Source organism: Carcharhinus amblyrhynchos, chromosome 19 (genome assembly GCF_965287045.1).
Source record: "Carcharhinus amblyrhynchos chromosome 19, sCarAmb.v2.hapA, whole genome shotgun sequence".
NCBI classification, from domain to species: domain Eukaryota; kingdom Metazoa; phylum Chordata; class Chondrichthyes; order Carcharhiniformes; family Carcharhinidae; genus Carcharhinus; species Carcharhinus amblyrhynchos.
In genome coordinates, this window is record NC_137342.1 from 31,411,138 (window position 1) to 31,433,473 (window position 22,336).

General features: G+C 41.8%; 1 protein-coding gene across 5 annotated transcripts in view; it reads right to left on the reverse strand.

Moving 5' to 3' along the window:
• The window catches only part of LOC145355416 (SRSF protein kinase 2-like), a 200,694-nt gene that overhangs the window by 12,065 nt on the left and 166,293 nt on the right, over nt 1-22,336 (reverse strand). For 3 of the 5 annotated variants that reach the window (XM_080207491.1, XM_080207493.1, XM_080207492.1), the window contains exons 12-16: nt 12,439-12,539; nt 9,653-9,760; nt 4,670-4,739; nt 1,103-1,195; nt 421-513 (exon numbers count right to left, since the gene is read on the reverse strand). In XM_080207491.1, the coding sequence (XP_080063617.1) occupies nt 421-513; nt 1,103-1,195; nt 4,670-4,739; nt 9,653-9,760; nt 12,439-12,539 (465 nt within the window). The remainder of the gene's footprint in view (nt 1-420; nt 514-1,102; nt 1,196-4,669; nt 4,740-9,652; nt 9,761-12,438; nt 12,540-22,336) is intronic. The other 2 variants (XM_080207494.1, XM_080207495.1) reach the window with 2 other exon arrangements.

Below are 22,336 nucleotides of genomic sequence, written 5' to 3' on the forward strand. Positions count from 1 at the left end.
ACCAGTGTGCGCTCTTTCTCTCTGCACCTGACCAGGTCCACCTGATCTATTTAAAAGGTTTAGCACCAAACTATTGAGCTGATGCACATTTAAATTCTGCCTAAAATACTTGAGATAACCATTTATTTTACAATTCAAATTGTGCACAAAGCCACTGATACTGAAATGCAGTACAATGGCCAGTGCGATTTCCCAAGTATGCAACAAATCGCAAAGGCACTCAGCATTTCAAAGAGCATCCATCAGCTTCTTGACAGACGCCTCTGACTTCTGCAGCCATCACCCACCTTTAAAAGTGCAGGGTTAGATAATTTATTCAATCGTTAAAAGTTGACAAGCACATTTTTTTTATATGCTCCCTAAGCAAATTGCCTCTGAACATTTAATATAGTTGAGTCAGTGCTTCATAACTATCGTTACCTTTTTTGGTGAAAAACTCCTTGGAATATTTCCCAGACATTGCGAACTTTCGAGGGATTTTCCCCAGCAGTTCAATGATCAAAGCTATGTGATCTGCATTGAAGAATATTGCCAGCAAAACAAAAACAGTTTAATCAGTACAATGCATGCATCATGTGATACTAGTCCTGGTACAGACAAGAGTGTTTCATCCTTGGCACTGAAACAGCCTCAGAATCATTTGGGCTTCTATAAACATTAAACCTTTATCACACTTCTACTTTTGTTTCTTTGGGATTATTATTATGAACATTTTGATTTTAAAAAATCAATTAAATTCAAAGGAACATAGCAAGATTTTTCTCTAAAAAGTTAGGCTGATGTTCCTAGTTCCTGTATGTCAGTCAGCAGGATACTTTTCTGGTTTAGCTGTGTCTGCTCACAGCATTTATAATTTAATGTATATTCTGCAATGTTACAATTTAAAACTGATTACAGTGCAGGAAATACACTTCTGGCAACAGATCGTTGTAATCTGCATTATATTTGTTTTCAGTGGCAGACTACTTTGAAATTTCACCACTGACATCAAACATTAGCTTTAGCTGAAGATCAGGACAAAATTATCATAATTCAGTTGCCATGGAAATCTCCGTCCACTTCTGCCTGTGTTACAGGACCTTCCAAAGAGAAGAGGTACTACCTCTGCGATTGAAGAATTCCCGAGAATATTTCCCAGAAAGAGCAAAGTGTCTTGGGATATTGCCTAGCAGCTCTATGATGTGTGCTATGTGGTCTATGAGGGAGAGAAAAAAGGATACAGGTGTGGGTAAGGACAGGGAAGGAAAAGGGTGGGACATAAAAAGAGGAAAAGAAGCTGGAATTAGTAAAATTGGAAAACAGATTCAAATCACCCATGTTTGCAGCAATCCCTGGCAGAAGATTTTAGGTTAAATCTGGTCTACCGCATCATAAACTGCTGCAAGACGTAGAAGACATTGTGCCTGTGGGTCTACTGCAAGGGGGTGCTATAAGCAAATAGACTTGGAAATGAAAAGGTTGGAACACAGATGAAAACATGAACACCACCAGTGAAATTAATAATCAAACATTCACAGTTTAAAAGAAAATAGTGTTAAATTACTTCAACAATCAAGTATTAAGAGACATCACAACACCAGAAAGTATCAGAAGCAGGTAGGTCTGCCAACGTATTTTATAAAGTCATGTCCAAATTCACCTTGTAAAAACAAAAGGTATGTTTTAACTAACACTATCAATAAGATGTTCAAATAAACGTGTTATGAGCTTTAAAAAAAATCTATTGCATACATGTGTTGGTCTTTTATTATTTTAATAGAAAATACATTTTAAAAGTATTTAATCACAGCTGCAGCATTTACAAAATAAAGGGCCTGAACTTCCGCAGAGTAGCAATCAAGAGTCAGGTTGCCATTCTACTTCTAGTTTTTTTTAAACTTTACATTTTTAAAAAAATCCTAACTCATCCAACATTCAGACTCAGGCTGGGTGAGATCTAGGCAGTGCAATGTGGCACATCCCCATGCCTAATGTTGAGTGCAGCTCTGTTGGGCGCAAAGAGACTATGCTCTCTTTTTTAAGGCACCAGCTACTGTAAACCAGGCAAGTTTAAAGACTGTTTACAGGCCATGGAGAAGGTGAATATGTAAGATAAGTGGGTAGGATTTGAAGAGGGAAATCGGGTTATGCCTCCAGACAAAGGATGGCAGGAGGTGGGGTGTCAGGCCTTGAGAGGGCCTGGGGAAAGTTGGTAAGGGTCCCTTTGGAGGAATTCCCATGGTTATGGGGATTCCTGTGGGAGGGGGCAGTCCCACAAGGGTGGAGAAATTCCATAGGATGGTAGTCAAGGATAGACACCTCAGGGTTTGTGCGTGTACGTGGCGGGGGAAGGGGGGTGTGGCTTGGTGGATCCCATTTTTTTTGGCAAGGTGGCAGGGGCGGTCTGCCACCTGCAGTAGTTACCCAGAAGTTCGGAGAGATTTTAATTCTTCTAATTTTTTCTGTGTAAGTATTGATATAACCCAGTTGGAACCGCCCAACATTTGCAATTTAAATCTCATTTTTGGATGGTTACCAGCACAGGGAAATTGCTCTGGGGAAGTTGGAATTTCTGGGCTAATGCTATGCAAACTGTATCTGGGAACGTCCGGGTAGGGTAGGGGCTCCCTAATGCACCTTTGGGGTAGCACCCAGTAGGGTGCTCTGGAGCTTGGAAGTTATGGCCCAAGACTTTTCTTCCATGCACAGTGCTTATGATATGCTCAAACATCCTCCCTACTTTGTCTAACCCCCAACTTTCCATTCCTTTCCCCTGTGTGCTTGTAGCTTTTCCTTAAATGTAATTATGCTATTCATCATAACTTCCATTTGCGGTCGCAAGTTCCATATTCTAACCACTCTCTGGATAAAGACATTTCTCTTACATTCCCACTGGTGTTTTTAATATTCTTCAACATGTGGCCTCTAGTTTTTGGCCTCCCCACATGACAAAGCATCCTCTCTACTTCTATCCAATCAAAACTTTCCATAACCTTAAAGAGCTCTATTTGGTCCCCTCTTGACCTTTTCTTTTCTAGAGAAAATAATCCTAACTTGTTCAATACTTCCTAATAGGTATAACCTGTCAGTTCTTACATACTCCTCATGAATCATTTTTGCACTATCTTGAATACTTCTATATTCCATGATATTGAGATCAAACTGTGCACAATACTGGAAGTGTGGCCTAGCCAAAGTTTTATACAACTATGTTTTCAATTCTCTACTTTTCAATTCCAATCTCCTAGAAATTATGCTACTTTTTAGTGGATTTATCAACCCACATTATTACTTCTGATGAATTGTGATTCTCTAATTCATTTAGACTCTAATTTTCCTAGGTGTATATATGACCTCCTTTTTCTTCCTACCAAAATGCACAACTTCAACTCAATAAACATTGAAGTTCATTTGCCATTTACACACGCTTTTTAAGTTTATTCTTGCATTTTCTCGCGACTATCTTCCCCCTGTTTTGGCGTCAGCCACAAATTATTAAACTATACTTCCAATCTGGTGAGTAGTATTGGACTACCACCGATCCTTGTAAAACAACACATCACATCTGCCTGTTGGAGTAACCGCTACCTCTGTTTTGCTTTATTGCCAGCTTGCTGTTGATTCTGTTAATTGTTCCCGGATTCCATCTGCTTTGATCACAGTGATGAATCCAATGTGTGGTCATATAGCGCTGATATTATACTTTAGTTTTCTAGATGTTGTAAATTACAAGTACTTTTCATTCACTAAACTTAATTTAACTGACCTTAGTTCTGTTATTATTTTTCTATCTCTCTTTTTAAACCTAGATATTAAATTAGTTGTCTGCCAGTCCTTTTGCAGTGCAGCCTCTGCTACCTCTTGCAGTGCAGCCTCTGCTACCTCTTGCAGTGCAGCCTCTGCTACCTCTTGCAGTGCAGCCTCTGCTACCTCAGTATGTTTAGAATGAAGTCTTCACCATAACTGGTTGGCAAAACCAACTAGCTGCAGGTGACAACTGCATGGCCCAAACTATTAATGGACTATGTGTCTCAGAACTCTTCTCCCATACCCACCAAACCAACGAATAACATTTTAGTTATTTCTTTGTGCATGTTGAATTTGAAAAATATTAAATGGTTTTAAATACTTATTCTTCTTGTAACACTGAAGAAATATTACTTATATCAATTTCCTTACCATTTTATTCCTCCAATTGTGGGGTTGAAAGTCAAATTTCTACACTTTAAAAATTAATATCTGTATCTCTATTAATAATTCAGAATAAACATTCATAGGAATTACCATTTACTGCTGCACAATTCTTCACCAATCACCTAAAATACAAATTCAAGATCGTTGGGACTGCAGCCACTTGGTCACAAATTAAGTCAGTGAATTTGACTCACAATGAAAAGTAGAACTTCTAAAAAATTACAGCTATCATCAAATTGGGGAGAACTTTATGCAACAAAGTAACAGCTGCTGTCAACATCAGTTATCAAGACATAATCCTTAAATTTGATAGATCTTTTGAACTAATGGATAATGAATAAGCAGATGCAACAGCAAAAAGACAAATGTGCTGAAGGCATGAATCAGAAAACCATACAATTTATTTGGTGCTGAAATGATCTTTGGGAATTAACTTTCAACACGAGGTTTTAAATTAAACTATTGAAGTTAACATCGCAAATAGGCATATACTGACCTTCATCTCTGGAATAGTCTTCACCAGAATGAGGTTCAAATAAATAATCTCCAGTTGCAAGTTCAAAGGCCTTTAAGGGGTATAAAATAAAGATCCAATAAAGCAACATCCCATACAGCACTCAGTCAGAGATATATTTATCTACTTTGATTCAGTAGAAAGTGTTGCTAAGCTTTGAAATGCAAAATATGTATTAACTATACAATGAAATGCTTAGAACATCCAACTATAAAAGCCTTATTTGTGTATTCAGTTTAAAAACCACAGTCCTATGAGAGGTTCACAAAAATCTATTTAATTAGTTTGAAAGCTCATTGGAAGGCCACTGCCTTCCAATCGGAGCTACAATCTACACTACATTTCTGAGGCTAGGCGCAGATATATAGTACCTTCTTCACCTAACTTTGGTTTCCAGCAATTCCACAATTCCGTGTTGTAAGGAGAGCGATAAAGGTATGGAAGGGAGTTCATGTTTCAACACATACTCAGAAATAACAAATAGTGGCCTGAAACAATAAGCCAGCCACCTTTAGCAACATTTACACTTTTTTAAAAAATGTGTCACATTTGAAAATGAATTGCTCTCCTATCTCCCAGAAAAACTAGAAAAGAAAGTGAGTTGTTTCTTCGAAGTATATATTTATTTATAATTACAATTTATTATTCTTCAAACCAATACAAACAGATACTTCAATGAGGCATGTTTAAAAGCAGTCAGTTAGAAATCCATCATGTTGGGTCACCTCACCCAGAAGACCCACTTAGATCAGGGCCCATTATTCGCTGTAGCAGGGCATCGAATGGTATTTGCCATTGTCATATGTAGTTTAGATGGATTAGCCATGGTAAATGTGTGGGGTTACGAGGATCTGATTGGGGAAGGGCCTGGGTAAGATACACTGTCAGAGAGTTGGTGTAGACTTGATGGGCTAAATGACCTCCTTCTGCACTATAGGAATCCTATAAGTAATTAGACTTTCTCCTGCATGTTTAACCTTTTAAATGTTTTGCATAGCAAGTAGCTAAAATCAAGCTGGTAACTGCAGAAAGGGAAAATGGCATCTGGGACATAAGTGAGCAGAGCAGGCTACAGTATATCTCCTTAACCAATCACCATAGAAATCCCAATAATGCGGAAAAATAGTCATTTAGCCCATCGAGTCTGCAGCGATTCTCCGAAAAAACATCTTATCCAGGCCCATGCCCTTGCCTGAGAAAGAAACGTAAGTTAGAATGTGCAAATTCAATAACAAAAGTCAGGTACAGAAAGAGGGAAATAAAAATTGTCTTTTTTTAGCTCAAAGAGAAGACTACAAAACAAAGGTAAAATGTAACATTTTTATAACCTTCAACAATTAAAACTTGACGAGACTTGTAGTAGCTAATAAAAGTAGGGAGGTCTTGCTGCAGCTGTATAGGGCATTGGTGAGGCCGCAGCTGGAGTACTGTGTGCAGTTTTGGGCGCCGCACCTGCGCAAGGATATTTTGGCCCTGGAGGGAGTGCAGAGGAGGTTTACTAGGCTGATACCGGAGTTGAGGGGATTGAGCTATGAGGAGAGGCTGAATAAACTGGGCTTGTACTCGTTAGAGTTTAGAAGAATGAGGGGAGATCTCATTGAGACGTATAAGATGATGAATGGGATGGATAGGATAGAGGTGGAGAGACTCTTCCCGCTCAAAAAAGACAGTAGGACTAGGGGGCACAGCCTCAAGATAAAGGGGAGGCGGTTTAGAACGGAGTTGAGGAGGAACTTCTTCACTCAAAGGGTGGTGAATCTCTGGAATTCTCTGCCCGTTGAAGTGGTGGAGGCTGCCTCGCTAAATATTTTTAAGAAGCGGGTTGATGGGTTCTTGATAAGAGAGGGGATTAAGGGTTATGGGGAGAGGGCGGGAAAGTGGAACTGAGCCACAACAGATCAGCCATGATCTTATTGAATGGCGGGGCAGGCTCGAAGGGCTAGATGGCCTACTCCTGCTCCTATTTCTTATGTTCTTATGTTCTAATGTTAGTACCAAAAATGGATGACAACATATTGTCGTTAATTTAGTTTGTATCTACCATGCAAACTTCATGCTGTAAAAATCATTTCGATAGTGAGGCAGCCAGTGAGATGCCATTTCACAAAGGTCACAGTGGAGCAGCAAATAATGTTTAATTATCATGTTTAATCTTATTTTGGTCCTTAGCTGACATTGCTGTAGTATCTGCACATAAATAATGGTGAGGGCTTTCAACTATACACCATTATTTGACAGAATATTATGGGCTGAAGCCTGAGAAGTTAATTCCCAATTTAATTTGGCTGAAACTAGCAGGGATTAGGATCATTCCTACTTCTTAAAAAGCAATCAGATTTTACACCCAAAAGTTAATGCATAGACTAGGGAGGCGAGCTTATCAAAAATATTCTAAGTTCAGAACAAGCGTGAAAACAGGAGAGTTTCGGAGAGTCTTGCTTTATCAGTGAGTCCAAATCCGAGGGGTGATTCTCCCAGCCTGCTGCGCTGCCGGGATGTTGTGTAATGAGCTTCCTGTTGGGTGCCACAGCTGTCACGCATCTCCACCCGCCAGATTTCCAGCGTTGTCAGTTCTACGCCAGATATCAGCATGGAACTGAATACATTACGCAAATACTGCTTTCAAAATAATTAACATATCATAGCAGGCCCGGGATGAAGTCTCCAGACCTGCTAGCATCTCCACCCCCACCAGGAGTGTTTCACTCCAGCAGAGTCAACAACGGTACTTCACTAGTAGGGAGCTTCCAACCCAACCCTGCTGGAGTGAAAGGGGGGCTCATGGAAGCCTGTCCGGGAGGTCGGGATAAGGAAGGGGGTACTCCCCTGGGTATTGCAGCTTGGTAGTGCCAGCCAGGCCCCCCAGGCTGTATCAGACAGTCCCAAGGCAGTGGGGCCAGATGGGCTGGGGGAGAGTGCCCCGCTGCCATACTGCACTGGGATCAGGGACAGAGATTGGGAGGCCCGCGATCAGGGCTGGCCATCAGGGTGCATTTAAGTGCATTAAAAACCTGAACTCTGATTTCTGTCTGTTGGAGGAGTGGGCAGGGCTTAAACTGTTGCTGGAGGCCAGCTGTGATTCTCACCAGACAGAACTTTTCCGGCAGGGTCACACATGCAAATGAGCCCCGACCATTGAGTCCAGGGTTTGCTAATTTAATTTAAATTATATGCTAACTCAATTTAAATAATTTATTCAGCCTCGCACCAGAAACCAACACAAAGGTGATCGCACCGGATAAGCGGAGCCAGTAAGATCACAAGAGGTGAGAAATCGGCTGCAAACCTGATTTCTTGGCTCTTTCACGATCTTACTGGCTCACTCCACCCATCAGCCAGCGGGGCGCAATGGTAAGATCACCCCGAAGTCTTTACAACCATTGTGACAAGAATGCAGTTTCGGTCACAAATATGTGGACTTTCTTGAATTTAGAATTAATATTTATTTGTATAAAATTGAAGTCATTATAAATTTCATAATTTATACTCTAAGGCACAATCTAATAATGCAATATCTTTCACCTCAGTTCTGATTGGGGTGCCCTTTAAAGATAGTGTCCCAAACTCTGTGGAGCTAGTCCTGCTAGCCTAATCAAGCCCTGCCTTGCCAGACCTTCAACTTAAACCATGTCCCTCAATTTATTTTTGTCAGAGTGGATCAAGATCTGGTCAGAAAATTTGGCAGTGAATCTGGAGAGATACACATTAGTTTTCAATCAGAGCCTGAAACTGACAAATTATGGAAAAATTTCACCCAATGTAACAAATTTCAAAGAAATCAATAGATGCTGAAGAGTCACCCTCTGGAAGTTATTGAACTATGAATGGAAAGCAAATAGTCAAACAAGCATGTATTTTTGAAGTGTAGTCACTATTGTAAGCAAGGAAATTTGGCAACCATTTTGAATGCAGAAAAATCCCACAAAAATAGCAGAGGATTATCATAAAATCATGGAATCCCTACAGTGCAGAAGGAGGCCATTCAGCCCACTGAGTTTGCGCCGACCACAATCCTGTAACCCCTCATATTTACCCTGCTAATCCCCCTGACATGAGGGTAGTGTTTGTATACAAGCACTTCCTTTTAACTTAATTGACTATTTGCAAAACAAAGGAAGTTCATGTGGTTTTACAACTAAGGAAAGATCAAACAAACTTGCATTTTTGCTCTTCATTATATTGATGGGGCAATTGAAAGCTCTTCGTGCTCAATGAATGAATTATGCAGTTTTACAGGCAGAAGTGACAGCCTTTGTGCAAATAACAAGGCCCAATGCATGAAATGAAATCAGTGGCATGTTACTCTGTTTTTGTTAGTTTTGGCTGAGAGAAGAATGGTGGTCGCGATGTGGAGATGCCACGTCTCCTCGAATAGAAGAATGGTGACTAGACCATGCCAGGACTGGATAGATTTTGTCCTGGTCTCTTTGTTATCGATGAACAATTTTTATTGACATATTTGTTCATTGGTTTATAGCCTAAATCACACTCGGATGAGGTATGCTTTTTACTACTTCTAAATCTTTTGAGATTGCAAGACAATTTCTAATATAATCCAAGTAGACCACAGTGACAAAGGCTTCTGGATTACTCTTTCTTTTGCTGCATTTCTATCTATTTTATGCAAGAATGCATCTTTAACAATGAAGCATCCCCTCAAGTATTCCCACAGTATTGCATCGGTCTAGATTTTGTATTCAGCTACCTAAAGTAGGGCTAGAGCCCACAATCTACAGGAATATGCTTCCAGTGAACAAAGCTGATACTTAAAGAATACAATATTTATGATTGGCTAGATATTACATGTATAGAACATGCAACACTAAGATTGTAAGAAATAATTCAAGTTATACCATCACATAAATGTGTGCTGCAAAATTTAACATAAAATAGAGCTAGAAGAAATATATTACTTATTGTCTCTTTGAAAATTTATTTATTTAAAATGTAAAATTCTGAGCTTACCATGCAGGCTGTACTCCATATATCAGCAGGTGTGCTATACCCAGCACCAATTAGAACTTCTATTGATCGATACTGTCTTGTTTGGATGTCTTCTGTGAAATGCTTATGCTGTAATAAATGTTTTTTGCAAAACAGAGATGTAGAAAAGGTTGTTTGCTCTATATTACAAAACGTATGACAGAAGCACAAAATACAGATTTGAAGAAAATGATTTGATACAACAGTAAACATTTGTGCCCATCACATAAAAATTACAGCTGATTTTCTTAATATTTGATTGAACTTCCAAAGACCAATTTCATTTTATAACAAGCATATTATCTGCTTACATAAATGGGCCATTTGGCTCTGCGCGCTTACTCCACAACTCAATAAGATCATAGCTGATTTGACTGCATTCTCAACTCCACTTTCCTGTGTCTCTCCCCCTCACCACAACCCCTGACTCGCTTGTCCATCAAAAATCCATCCGACTTAGTTTTGAATAAAAAATAATTTTAGCTTGCATCAACCAAGTTTGGTCTTTCCAAAGCAAAAGGAAATACAATTATGGAGTAGTAATTTCAGTTTAAAATTGGGTTTGAAAGCTAACGAGGGGGTCAAAGTTAATGGGGATAGGTGGGAATGTTTAAATATTTTAAAGTTTATTTATTAGTGTCACAAGTAAGCTTACATTAACATTGCAATGAAAATTCCTGAAGTTGGGAGCTATGATGACACACCACCTAAGCATCATCTGGAGTACTGTGTCCAATTCTGAGTGCCATACTTGAGGAAATATATGAAAGCATTGGAGAAAGTACAGAGGAGATTCAAGAAAATGGGCAGCAGGGTAGCACAGTGGTGAGCACTGCTGCTTCACAGCTCCAGAGACCTGGTTTCGATTCCAGGCTTGGGTCACCACTGTCTGTGTGGAGTTTGCACATTCTCCTCGTGTCTGCGTGGGTTTCCTCCGGGTGCTCCAGTTTCCTCCCACAGTCCAAAGATGGGCGGTTTAGATTGATTGGCCATGCTAAAATTGCCTCTTAGTATCCTGAGATGCATAGGTTAAAGGGATTAGCGGGTAAATGTATAGGGATACGGGAGTAGGGCCTGGGTGGGATTGTGGTCGGTGCAGACTCGGTGGGCCAAATGGCCTCTTTATGTACTGTAGGGTTTCTATGATTCTATGGGAACGATTCCAGGAATAAAGAACTGTACTTGTGAGGATAGATTGGAGAGGTTAGGACTTTTTTCCTTGGAGAAAAGACTGAGAAAAGACTTGATAGAGCTATTGCAAACAGTACGGACAAAGTACAAGAACTGTTTCCACTCAAAGAACATTAAGAACTAGAGGGCACAGATTTAAAATAATTGGCAAAAGGAGTAGAAATGATGTGAGGAAAAGATATTTAAACCCGGAGGGTGGTTGGGGTCTGGAACACAATTCCTCAGAGGGTGGTGGTGGTAGATTTGGTCGAGGATTGCCAACCGAAAATAAAGAATGTGCAAGATTACAGGGATCAGGCAGGGGAATGGGACTAGGTAGAATGCTCATTCAGAGATACAGTGCTGGCTCAATGGGCTGAATAATCTCCTTCTGGACCATGAAGATTCTGTGATTTTATGATCAGATCAGCCATGATTTTACTGAATGGAGGAGAAATGCTCAAAAGGCCTACTCCTGCTCCTCATATGCAAGTTCTGTTCAGATTGAGAAAACATAATTTCAGTTTAAGCAGTGCAGATCCAAATTTTTTTCACAAGTCATGAATATTTCCCAATCTCACTTTCAAAAATGCATTTTTAAGTTTAAAATAAATTTGCATTTGCAAGTCACCAGACATCTCAAAGTACTTTAAAGTCACTGAAATATTTTTAAGTGTAGTTTGTTGTAATGCAGAGAACATGGGGACAATTGGAAATTAAACTAGACTGTTCGCAACTTTGATGTCATATTTGACCCTGGAATGAATTTCTGACCACATCCCATGTCATTACTAAGGATGCCCATTTTCAATCACAGTCACATTGTTGATTCTGCTCTTGCCTCAGTTAATCAGCTGCTGAAGACCTCATCCACGTCTATTAACTCCAGACTTGACTCCCAAGACACACCTGGTTGGCATCCCATATTCTACTCTTGAAAACTCTGCTCTCTCTGTCCTTACTTGCACCGAGTTCCATTCACCTACATGGACACATGGCTAAGCAATGCCTTCAATTTTAAAATTCTCAACCATGACCTTGCCCTTCCCCATCTCTGTAATCTCCTCCAACCCCAAAATTCTTCAAAAAATCTGTGCTCCTTTATTTCTGGCCTGATGGGAATCCTTGATTTTAATTACTCTACCACTGGCAAAGTGTCTTCAGTTTCCAACGCTCTGTGCACTGGAAATCTTTCTGAATTTCTCCTGCCCTCTAGCTCTCTTTTCTTCTTTAAGGCACACCTTAATCCATAACCCTTTGGCCAAGCTTTTGGCCACCTGCCTTTATATTGCCTTGTGTGGTTTATAATTACCTGTGAAGTGCCTTGGAATATTTTATTAAATACATTGTTGTTGTCAGGTCATTGTCAATGTATGCACAATAGCCCATATTGGAGAAATGATACATTGGTCAGTGTCTTAATCAATACCAAGTTCAGGTGATTTTGAAATAAGACTAACAGAACATTTCTGTTTCTTAACACGTCACATTGAAAGCATTTTTAAAAGATCTGCACTCATTCAAACATTTCTAATTTTAATTTTCAGCACAGACAATTAACAAAAGTTAAAACATTTCAGAAAACATTATGTACTTACAACCCAGCAAGCGTTTCCCAAGTCAGCTATTTTAACTCTAATTTTCTCTGCATTTCTTGGATCAAGTGGGTTTACCAACAAGTCCGCTGCCCGAACTTTTACTGTAAGATAGAAAAATCATGTTCTGGTGATACAAGGATAAAATATTAATGTTGCTGCCAAAAAATGAGTGGGCAGCACAAACCATGTTGTTCAATTAACACACACATACAACACCCACACATACACATACATCGCCCACACACATACTACACCTATACACACCACACACACAGTTGTTGCTGTAATCTTCACCAATGGAATCTGCAGAGAGATCACTAAATGACATGATCTTAAAGTAATAACTATTAATTTTGCACTAAAAACCAATGTAGAAGTGAGGATGAATACGAATATAATCTATGGTGCACTAAGTGATACGTATTGCTGAACAACTGTCCTAGCGCAAGAAATTAATTTAACAAGTGTGGAGATATTCACTCAAAAGAAAATCAACGTTGAATATTTTTAAAAAGTAACAACTACAATTTTCTTTTAATTCTTTCTAAATTATTTGTTTTAAGTGGGTTCTTTCACACTATAGCTATGTTCAAAATTTTGGCTTGAATTTTACCCCCAGGGTGTGCCTGAAGTAGGCAAATACAGGAGTGGATCTGAAACCTGCTCCTGCCTGAGATTAAGTTGTTAATGCGATATTACACTGGATGGGTGGCCAATTAAGTCTCACCCAGCATGCAACATACCTGCTGGTTGGGTTTCTGTGTGGGTTGGGTTGGGAACCTGGTGCGGTTGTTTAATACCAGAGGATGCCACTCCCAGAAGCCTGCCACGAGTTTTGGGGAAGACTAAGGGGTGCTGAGTGGCTTGGAAGCAATAATGTTAGTGCTGTCCAGAAATGTCAGCAGCACCAGGAAGCCATGGAAAGTATGAAGCCAAGTTGGGTGGGCTAAGTGCCTCCCCCCACTGCCATCTCAGATGAATGCCCATCAGTGCAGGTGGTCAGTGCCAGGAGCAACATCCTGATGACAAGAGAAGTCTGCCCCACCGAGACCGAGGCCACCTGCACGTATAGTGATGATAATGGGTGAATTCACCAATGTTGGCTTCCTTCCACAGATGAGCCAACCACACTAGCCAGAGGAGACCCCTGTCAGGTACCCAGGATGTCATTGCTCCTGTACCCGCGTCACGTTTTTTTTCCAATACTAGGCACCAGCATTGATACTCACCCATCAGTCGGCATTAGGTCATCATCTCTGCAGATAGTGCAATGGTGAAAGAACATTACACTTGTGTGAGGATATGATAGAGGCAGAGAGGTTCCCATGCACTGACTTTGGGAGCACTGTTAGAGATCAAGACCATACTGAGTCGGAGGCAGATGACAAGCCTTTGCAAATATCCATCAGGTGACAGATGTGTTCTGTCCAGTGGGATGCACGGGAAGATCTGGCAAAGATTCATGAGGATCTGCGTGTCATGGCATCTGACATCCCATGTGGAACAAGAGCACTGCATTGACCCTGAACACCAAGTGCATGTCCTCCTCCATTGGCAGAGTGGCAATTCTTGTAGAGAGGCTGCTTGAGGGACACCCTCTGGGGTTCCAGAGTTATGCCTGGATTTGCAAGCCAGCACACCAGCTATGACCTCTGGAGGTTGCTGCTAATGTGAGAGCTGAGTGAGGCATCTAGTCTCTCTCGCCCTCTCTACTATGTGTGGTAAAACATTTCTGGGCTAGGCTCTTAAGGAAATTTTTATTGCGAGCGAGACATTGTCATTGTATTGAGTTGGCCTCCATGCCTCGCTGAACTTTTGCCACATCAATCCATCCCTCACATCCCTGTCCCCTTGAATGTTCATTTCATCCACCCCCAAATCCTCACTTTGTGAGCTCGCAGTTTCATCCTCAGACCCATTGTTGCAGTCATCCTCCCTGACCCATGGTCCTGGCTCACTCTCTTCTGACTTCACTGGTTCCCTCCTTGTCAGAGCAAGATTGTGCAGGGCACAGTTGCAACAACTATGAGACACACTCTGGTGAATATTGCATTGATCCTCTGAATTGGTCAAGCATTGGAAGCGTATCTTCAGCAGCTTGATGGTCCTCTTCATCACCACTCTTGTGGATGCACCTCTCTACTTCAGTTTTTGGGTGTTGGAGTGAGTCATCAGCTACCTCTTCATGGATAGCCCATGTCACTCAGGAGTCATTCATCCAAACTTCCAGGAGCCATAAACAGCCTTGGTACCTGGAAGTGCCACAAGATGTATGAACTGTGAGAGCTCCTTGGATAACAGGAACATTCCTGCAGAATCTATGACCTATGGTCATAGACAATCTGCACATTCATCAAATGGTCCCTTTTCCTGTTGATAAAAGACCCTGGCTCTTTTGCTGGTGCCCTGATGGCTACTTCCCACAATCTGTAGCACCTCAGGATGTAGGGAAACCCAACCATTGTTAGGAATCCTCATGCTCGCTCCCCTGGCTTGTCTGTTTGTAGACGAATATGAGGGCAAGTCTGAAAATGACATCAGACTCTAGCTTGACTGATGCACGTGGCTGATTTAGTGACACTGCACAGATTCCCCCTAGAGTCCCGAACTGAACTGGAGACATAGGTGTTGAGGGCCACTGTGTCCTTTAAGTCACTGGCATGGGGTTACCCACTCATGCAGTTGGAGGTGCTTTCGGGACATATGCCACAGATTGATGTTACTGTGTCCCTGGAGAGGTGGAATCTCTTGTAGTATTGGACCTTAGACATCTGGAACTATTGGTGTGCTGCCTCTGTTGTCTAGCCACTAGAAATGGGGGCTTCGGCATCCCCTCTCACCTTGGCTTCCCTGCTGGTCCTGCACCAGTCGAGCCCATGCTTCTCTTCTTACAGGTCTCTGCCTGCACTCACCTCGCCTCCTCTTCCTCCTGTTGCTTTCTTCCTCTTCAGAGGATATCCTACCAGCATAACACACCAATCCCACTGGATCAGATGAAGAGGACCAGTGCCATGCAAATGATGAAACTGTCCTCCAATCTTCAGGAGAACCTTCTAGAGGAGTCTGAAATTTTGGAAGTCATGCCTCAAATGCTAAACGATAACTAGCAAACTCAAGCTAAACTCTAAACTCACATGAACTCTATCAGAGAAACTGCTCTGAAGGTTTTTTATCCTGCCCTTAGATGAGGAAATGCAAGAAACGTAATGCCAATGTAATGCCACCCCGCCCCCCCCCGCCCCCCTCCCCCACCTCAAGCTAAGAATCACAAAGGCAGCATAAAATCATCATCGATTGGACTTTTAAAGGCCTTAATTAGTCCTTTAATTGTTGGTGAGTGCACGTCCAATTCACAGACACACACCTACCAATCTCAATGATGAGGGGAAATGTTCCACGTCTTCTTGTAAAATTCTACGTTCTTCCAGGCAGAGCACATACACGATCCAGATACGTAAAATTCTTGCCTTTATTTTATTTTCCAAATAGTAATTAAACTACAATCTGTAGCCCTTATTTTTTACTTCCTGCTTTGCAGTCTGTGTGCCTCAATGAGGATTCTTCAGTCTGGTTCAAAGTCCTGCCAGTTACTAGGTCTGTTCACAGATGCCATAGAGCCCCTGTGAAGGGTGAAGGATGCCACTTTGGATCAGAGGCTCAAAGATTGGAAACCTCTGCTGACAAAAAACACGAAAAATCTCCATGTACACAAATGTACACAAAGCGAATAGTGACACTTGCAACAAATTTCTGGCCATTAATCCATTGCTTTTGCAGGAGGAATTATGAAGTGATACAATTAAGTCAGAAATTTTTGATATGAAAAAGTGATATCAAAATAATATTATGATCTAGGAGGAAATACCAGATGCATATTTAAAGCTGCTTCCCAATGAAGATTATAAAATCAGAACTTTGGCAGAGCTTGAATACTAAAAAGTGTCCATAACGACACATATGTATTATGGAAGTGATGCTTATTTGGCAGCCTAGACACTACCAAAGTTCCAAATAGCTTCAACACAAGTGACAACTCAAAAACTGCTCTGAATAAAAGCCTATGGTAAGGGAAAGCAAATCATGACACATACTACAATGGACATTGGCTTGTACATGATGTTATGGATACATCTAAAAATCATTCAGCTAAGTACATGACAGCTAAAGGGAAATTCATACTTAAAAAAAAATACATTTTATTTTCTATAGTGGTTTTTAAGACTTCATTCCTTACTCCCAGGTACTCCCATCTATAAACACCTTAAAATAATTTTTATTTAAGTTTTTGAAATCCATCATGAACATGGGCGTTGTTTTATCTCCGAAGCAAGAACAGAGGATGCTGGAAAAACTCAGCAGGTCTGGCGACCTCTATTAGGAGATAATGCAGAGTTAACATTTTTGAATTCTCTGATTCTTTGTCAGAATGGAAGAGAGGCAGACTGTATTAGAGCAAAAGGTAGCAACTTTAAGAACAAAGGACAAATGGCCTGGTGGGGAAGATTTTTTTTGAAAGGGGTTTAAGATGCAGAAGAAAGATTACAATCTAAAGTTGCCGAACTCAACATTGAGTCCCAAGGACTGTAACATGCCCAACCAGAAGATAAAATGCTGCTCTTCCAGTTTGCTCTGGGCTTCGTTAGAACATTGCAGCAGACCAAGGACTGACATGTGGGCATGAGAGCAAAGTGCTGAGTTAAAATGGCATGCAACAGGAAGGTCGAAGTCATGCTTGCAGATCACGCAAAGGGGTTCCGGAAAGTGGTCACCCAATCTACGTTTAATCTCCCCAGTGTAATGAAGATTGCACTGGGAGCAGTGAATACAGTAGACCACATTGAAGGAAGTGCAAGTGTAACGCTGCTTCACCTGAAAGGAGTATTTGGGGCCTTGAACGGTGAGGAGGGCGGAGGTAAAGAATTGCACCTTCTGCGATTGTAAGGGAAGATGTCTTGGGAAGGGGATGGAGAGTTGGGTGTGATGGAGGAGTGAGGGCAAAGGTGCCTTAAATGGATTGCACCTGGTTGAGTGCCCTGTTAATCACAGGTGGGGGGAGCTTCAGTTAAGAAAAAAGGCAGACATGTCAGATGCACCATTTTCGAAGGTGACATCATCAGGATAGATGCAACAGAGGTAGACAAATTGGGAGAATGGGATTGAGTCCCCACAGGGAGCGGGTTGAGAAGCTGTAGTTGAGGTAGCTGTGGGAGTTGGTGGCTTTGTATTGAGTATTGGTGATCAGTCTATCACTGGAAATAGAGACAGAGAGGTAAAGGAAGGGAAGTGAAGTGTTGAAGATGAACCATGTGAACGTGAGAGGGGGTGAAAATTGGAAACAAAGTTGATAACGTATTCAAGGTCCAGATGAGAGCATGAAGGAATACTGATACAGTCAACAATCTAACAGAAAAAGAGTTGTGGGAGCAGGCCTGAGTAGGACTGGAACAAAGAGTGCTCCACATAACCCACAAAAAGAGACATAACTGGGGCTCATGCAGGTGCCCAAGATCACACCTTTTTTTTTGCAGCAAGTGGGACAAATAAAAAGAGAAATTATTTAGTGACAGAACAAGTTCAACCAGGTCGAAGAGAGCGGTGGTGGACATGGATTGATTGGGCCTCGCTCAAGGAAGAAGATTTTTTAAAAATTTCATTTGTGAGGCATTGGCGTCACTGGCTGGCCAGCATTAATTGTCCATACCTAACTGCTCAAAGGCAGTTGAGGATCAACTATATTGTTGTGGCTCTGGAGTCACATGGAGGCCAGACCAGGTATGGATGGCAGATTTCCTTCCCTCAAGAACACCAGTGAACCAGATGGGTTTTTCCGACAATTGACAATGGTTTCATAGTCATCAGTAGATTCTTCATTCCAGATATTTTTTATTGAGTTCAAATTCCACCATTTGCTGTGGCGGGACTTGAACCCAGGACCCCAGAACATTAGCTGAATTTCTGGATTAATAGTCTAGTGATAATTCCACTGGACGATTGCCTCCTTCAAGTCTAAGGAGAGCCCTCAGACCATTCTGGTGGGAAGTGGTAATGTAAAAAGATTGGACATTCATAGTGAAGAGGATGCAGTTTGGGCAGGGAACTAAAATTGTTGATGTGAAGCAAGGCATCAGATGAAACATCAATGTAGGTGGGAAAAGACTGGACAGCGGAGAGAGGATGGAAAGAAATTAATTTTGTGGGATAGGAAGAGGCTGATATGATGGGTGTACTACAGCAGCCCCATTTGTGGGTTTGGGAAGGAGGTTTCAGGTCCAGATGAGAGAATGAAGTCAAACTGATATAGTCATCTGTGTAACAGAAAAAGAGCTGCAGGAGCAAACCTGAGTTGGAGTAGTTGTTTTTTTTCTGTTTGGCTTCATTGAGAACATTTTAGGAAGGAACTACTTTTCATTTTATTTTAAAACTTCTTTCCCCAATGTCATCAGATAAACTATCACCAGGGGCAGGGGAAGGATTTTTTAAAACAAATACCTAATAGTAAATTAGGAATTCAAACCACTCTTGACCACATTATTTCACAGAGAGTTAGTGATAGTAAAAAAAATGTGTAATTAGTATTACAAATGCTTCCTAATGCAGTCTCTCATCTCATTCAGGACTACTACTTACAGGGCGAAAAGCTGCAGCATGCAGAGGGACCTGGGGGTCCTTGTGCATGAGTCGCAAAAACCCAGCCAACAGGTGCAGCAGGTGGTCAGGAAGGCAAATGGGATGCTGGCCTTCATAGCGAAGGGGATTGAATATAAAAGTAGGGAGGTCTTGCTGCAACTGTACAGGGCACTGGTGAGGCCGCAGCTGGAGTACTGTGTGCAGTTTTGGTCGCCGCACTTGCGCAAGGATATTTTGGCCTTGGAGGGAGTGCAGAGGAAGTTCACTAGGCTGACACCGGAGTTGAGGGGGTTGAGCTATGAAGAGAGGCTGAATAGACTGGGCTTGTACTCGTTAGAGTTTAGGAGGATGAGGGGGGATCTTATTGAGACGTATAAGATGATGAAAGGGATGGATAGGGTAGAGGTGGAGAGGTTCTTCCCGCTCAGAAAGGACAGCAGGACTAGAGGGCACAGCCTCAAGATAAGGGGGGGGGGGCAGTTCAGAACAGAGTTGAGGAGGAACTTCTTCACACAAAGGGTGGTGAATCTCTGGAATTCTCTGCCCGTTGAAGTGGTGGAGGCTGCCTCGCTAAATATATTTAAGACGCGGGTAGATAGGTTTTTGGTAGGCAAGGGGATTAAGGGTTATGGGGAGAAAGTGGGAACGTGGAACTGAGCCACTTCAGATCAGCCATGGTCTTGTTGAATGGCGGGGCAGGCTCGAAGGGCTAGATAGCCTACTCCTGCTCCTATTTCTTATGTTCTAAATGATACTACATTTTAAGGGGGTTAAGGAATGTATCTCTTTGGAATTACTGCAGTTCCACATCACAAATGGTGCTTCTGATTAATTTTCAAAAAATTAGTATGTCACTACTGATTAAAAATTGAGACTTTATTTTCAACAGATCAGTTTAAAAGCTCAACAAGAACTTTGATCCCAGCTTAGCTCCCCCTACCCCAATTGTCTCCCCTTCTTCTATTGCTGATTTTTAAAAATTTTTTAAAAACTTTATTCCAGTCCAATCCAATCAAATCAAATCCAATTCAGAGTCCCAACAAGTTGGGACATTCCCGATCCAAGCTGACAAGACAGGGTTCTCACGTCCTGTCTTGGCTTGATCTACATGATCCAAGCTGATTGGAGTAGGTATAGCTCCTCCTCCAAGGCTTGATGTTATTTGCATCTTAGCCAAAAGGCCGAGATGCCACTTTAAAAAATTGCTTCAAATGAAGCTGAAATGTAACCTACTATTGCTGATGCTATTCTCATTCCCTTTTTCCAAGTCCTTTGCTGCTTCTCTTTTTTCCCTCACTTTTCATGCTGCCAGCTTCTCAATCCTCAGTATGCTGATCCTTGCCATCCTCTGCATTTGCAAGCAGTGTGGGCAAAACATTTGGAGTTATGACACAATGTGATTATTTAGGATGTGGGAACAGCTGGTGCTTATTCAGGCTGACAAAATACTCAGGCTAATAGGTGATCAGATAGTGTTATGCGTGAACAAGATTTTCTTCAGGACTTTAAAACAGAGGGCAGAATTTTCTGTTCTGGAGTATAAATTTGGAGGCGGAGTGTAAGTGACAGTGATCTTCACTTGCATGTTCCTACATTACATACACCCTTTGCACTGACATTCAATCCTTCTGCAGGAAAAAAACACTCACAATAGGTGGGATTAGTCCCAGACACATGCAGAATGCAGTTCTCAAGCCTCACCATTTGAGGAGGGGGCTTCAGAACAAGCAGGGGAGGACCGGAACTGGATGTAGAGATAAAACTCTCGCAGTGAGCCAGTGAGTATGCCTCCAATCTACAGTTGTCAGATGATCTGACAGAGAGAGAGACATTCTGTTTAGGTAACAGAGTGTGCATAACTAACAGTTAATTCTTTCTCTTCTCCACTCCAAGTACCAGCAAGCAGGCCAAGCAGAAAGAAATGAGGCATTCTATTCCAGCTCCACTGCTACCTCAGAAGATAATTAATCTCAATCCTCGGAGGTAGCACCCATAGTGGGCATCCCCTATACCCACCACCAGCGTGGAGACATTCATCTCAGTGGGTGGGCTTGCTAGATTAGGCTCAGGGTCTCAGTTTCAGGGTCAAGAAACTGACAGCCATTTGGGTCTCTGACACTCAGATCTGCGGCAGACCAAGCCTTTGTTGAGCCCCATGCAGATGTGAGCCTTTGGACTTGTTCCATAAAATAACTGTTGGACGCAAAGGCAGGCAGGTGAATATCAGGCAGGGGGGCCAAAGGTTATCTGCAGACTTCAGCAAAAGATGGAGGGGGCCATCCAAGTTCTGACTGTTGCAGCACATGAGCACTTGGCTGTTTTCGTAGAATGGTGATTGCCTTGGAAATCTAGTGGCTGTTGAATATGCACATGACCTGCATTGCTCCAGCCATTCGTACAGTATATCAATGGCTAGGCAAGGAGGGGAACAAAGCACCTCAATCTCCCTCTAGATGCTCCTTCTCCTCAAGGAGTCAGGAAGTGCCATTAGGCACCCACAGGGATGAACAATGCCAGCCAGGTGTCTTATGAGGATGTTTTGAGGAACTTTGATCATTAATTCCGCCCAAAGTATAAGCTGGTAATTGAAAAGGCAAGATTCAACCAAAGGAGCTAAAAGCCAGGTGAGTGCATCGATTCATTGATTAACAACTCTGAGAGGCTGAACAGTGACAGCTGCTATTGAGCTTTAAAATGCAAGTTAATTCAAGGGTGGTGCTCTTGGATTCTTGCAAGTCCAGGAGAATTTAACATTAGAGAAGACTAACTGTTGGCAAAGCTATGGAGCTGCAAAAGCAGAATCGGGGTGTACCTTGGGGAGATCAAGGCTAGGGAAGAGTCAATCGAAAATGCAGGCCCAAAGTTGAGAGACCTACCCACCAAAGAGCCCATGAAAAAGCCCACCAAAACTGCCAAAGGGGCAGGAAGGTCTCCTTCCAACTAATTAAAAATATCCCAGACGCAGTGCCAAAAAGCAGCATCATCGCAAATAATGCTCAACAGGGGGAGCTGAATGCTATCCATAATTCCTTTTTTTCTCTATCTCCCTTTTCAAATAGAGGAGTTACATTAGCTACCCTCCAATCTGTTTGAACTGTTCCAGAGTCTACAGAATCTTGAGATTACCATCAATGCATCTACTTTTCTGGGGCCACTTGCTCAAGTGCTCTGATATATAGATTATCAGATCCTGGGGATTTATCGACCTTCAATCCCATCAATTTCCCCAACACTGTTTCTCTATTAATATTGATTCCCTTCTGCTCCTCCC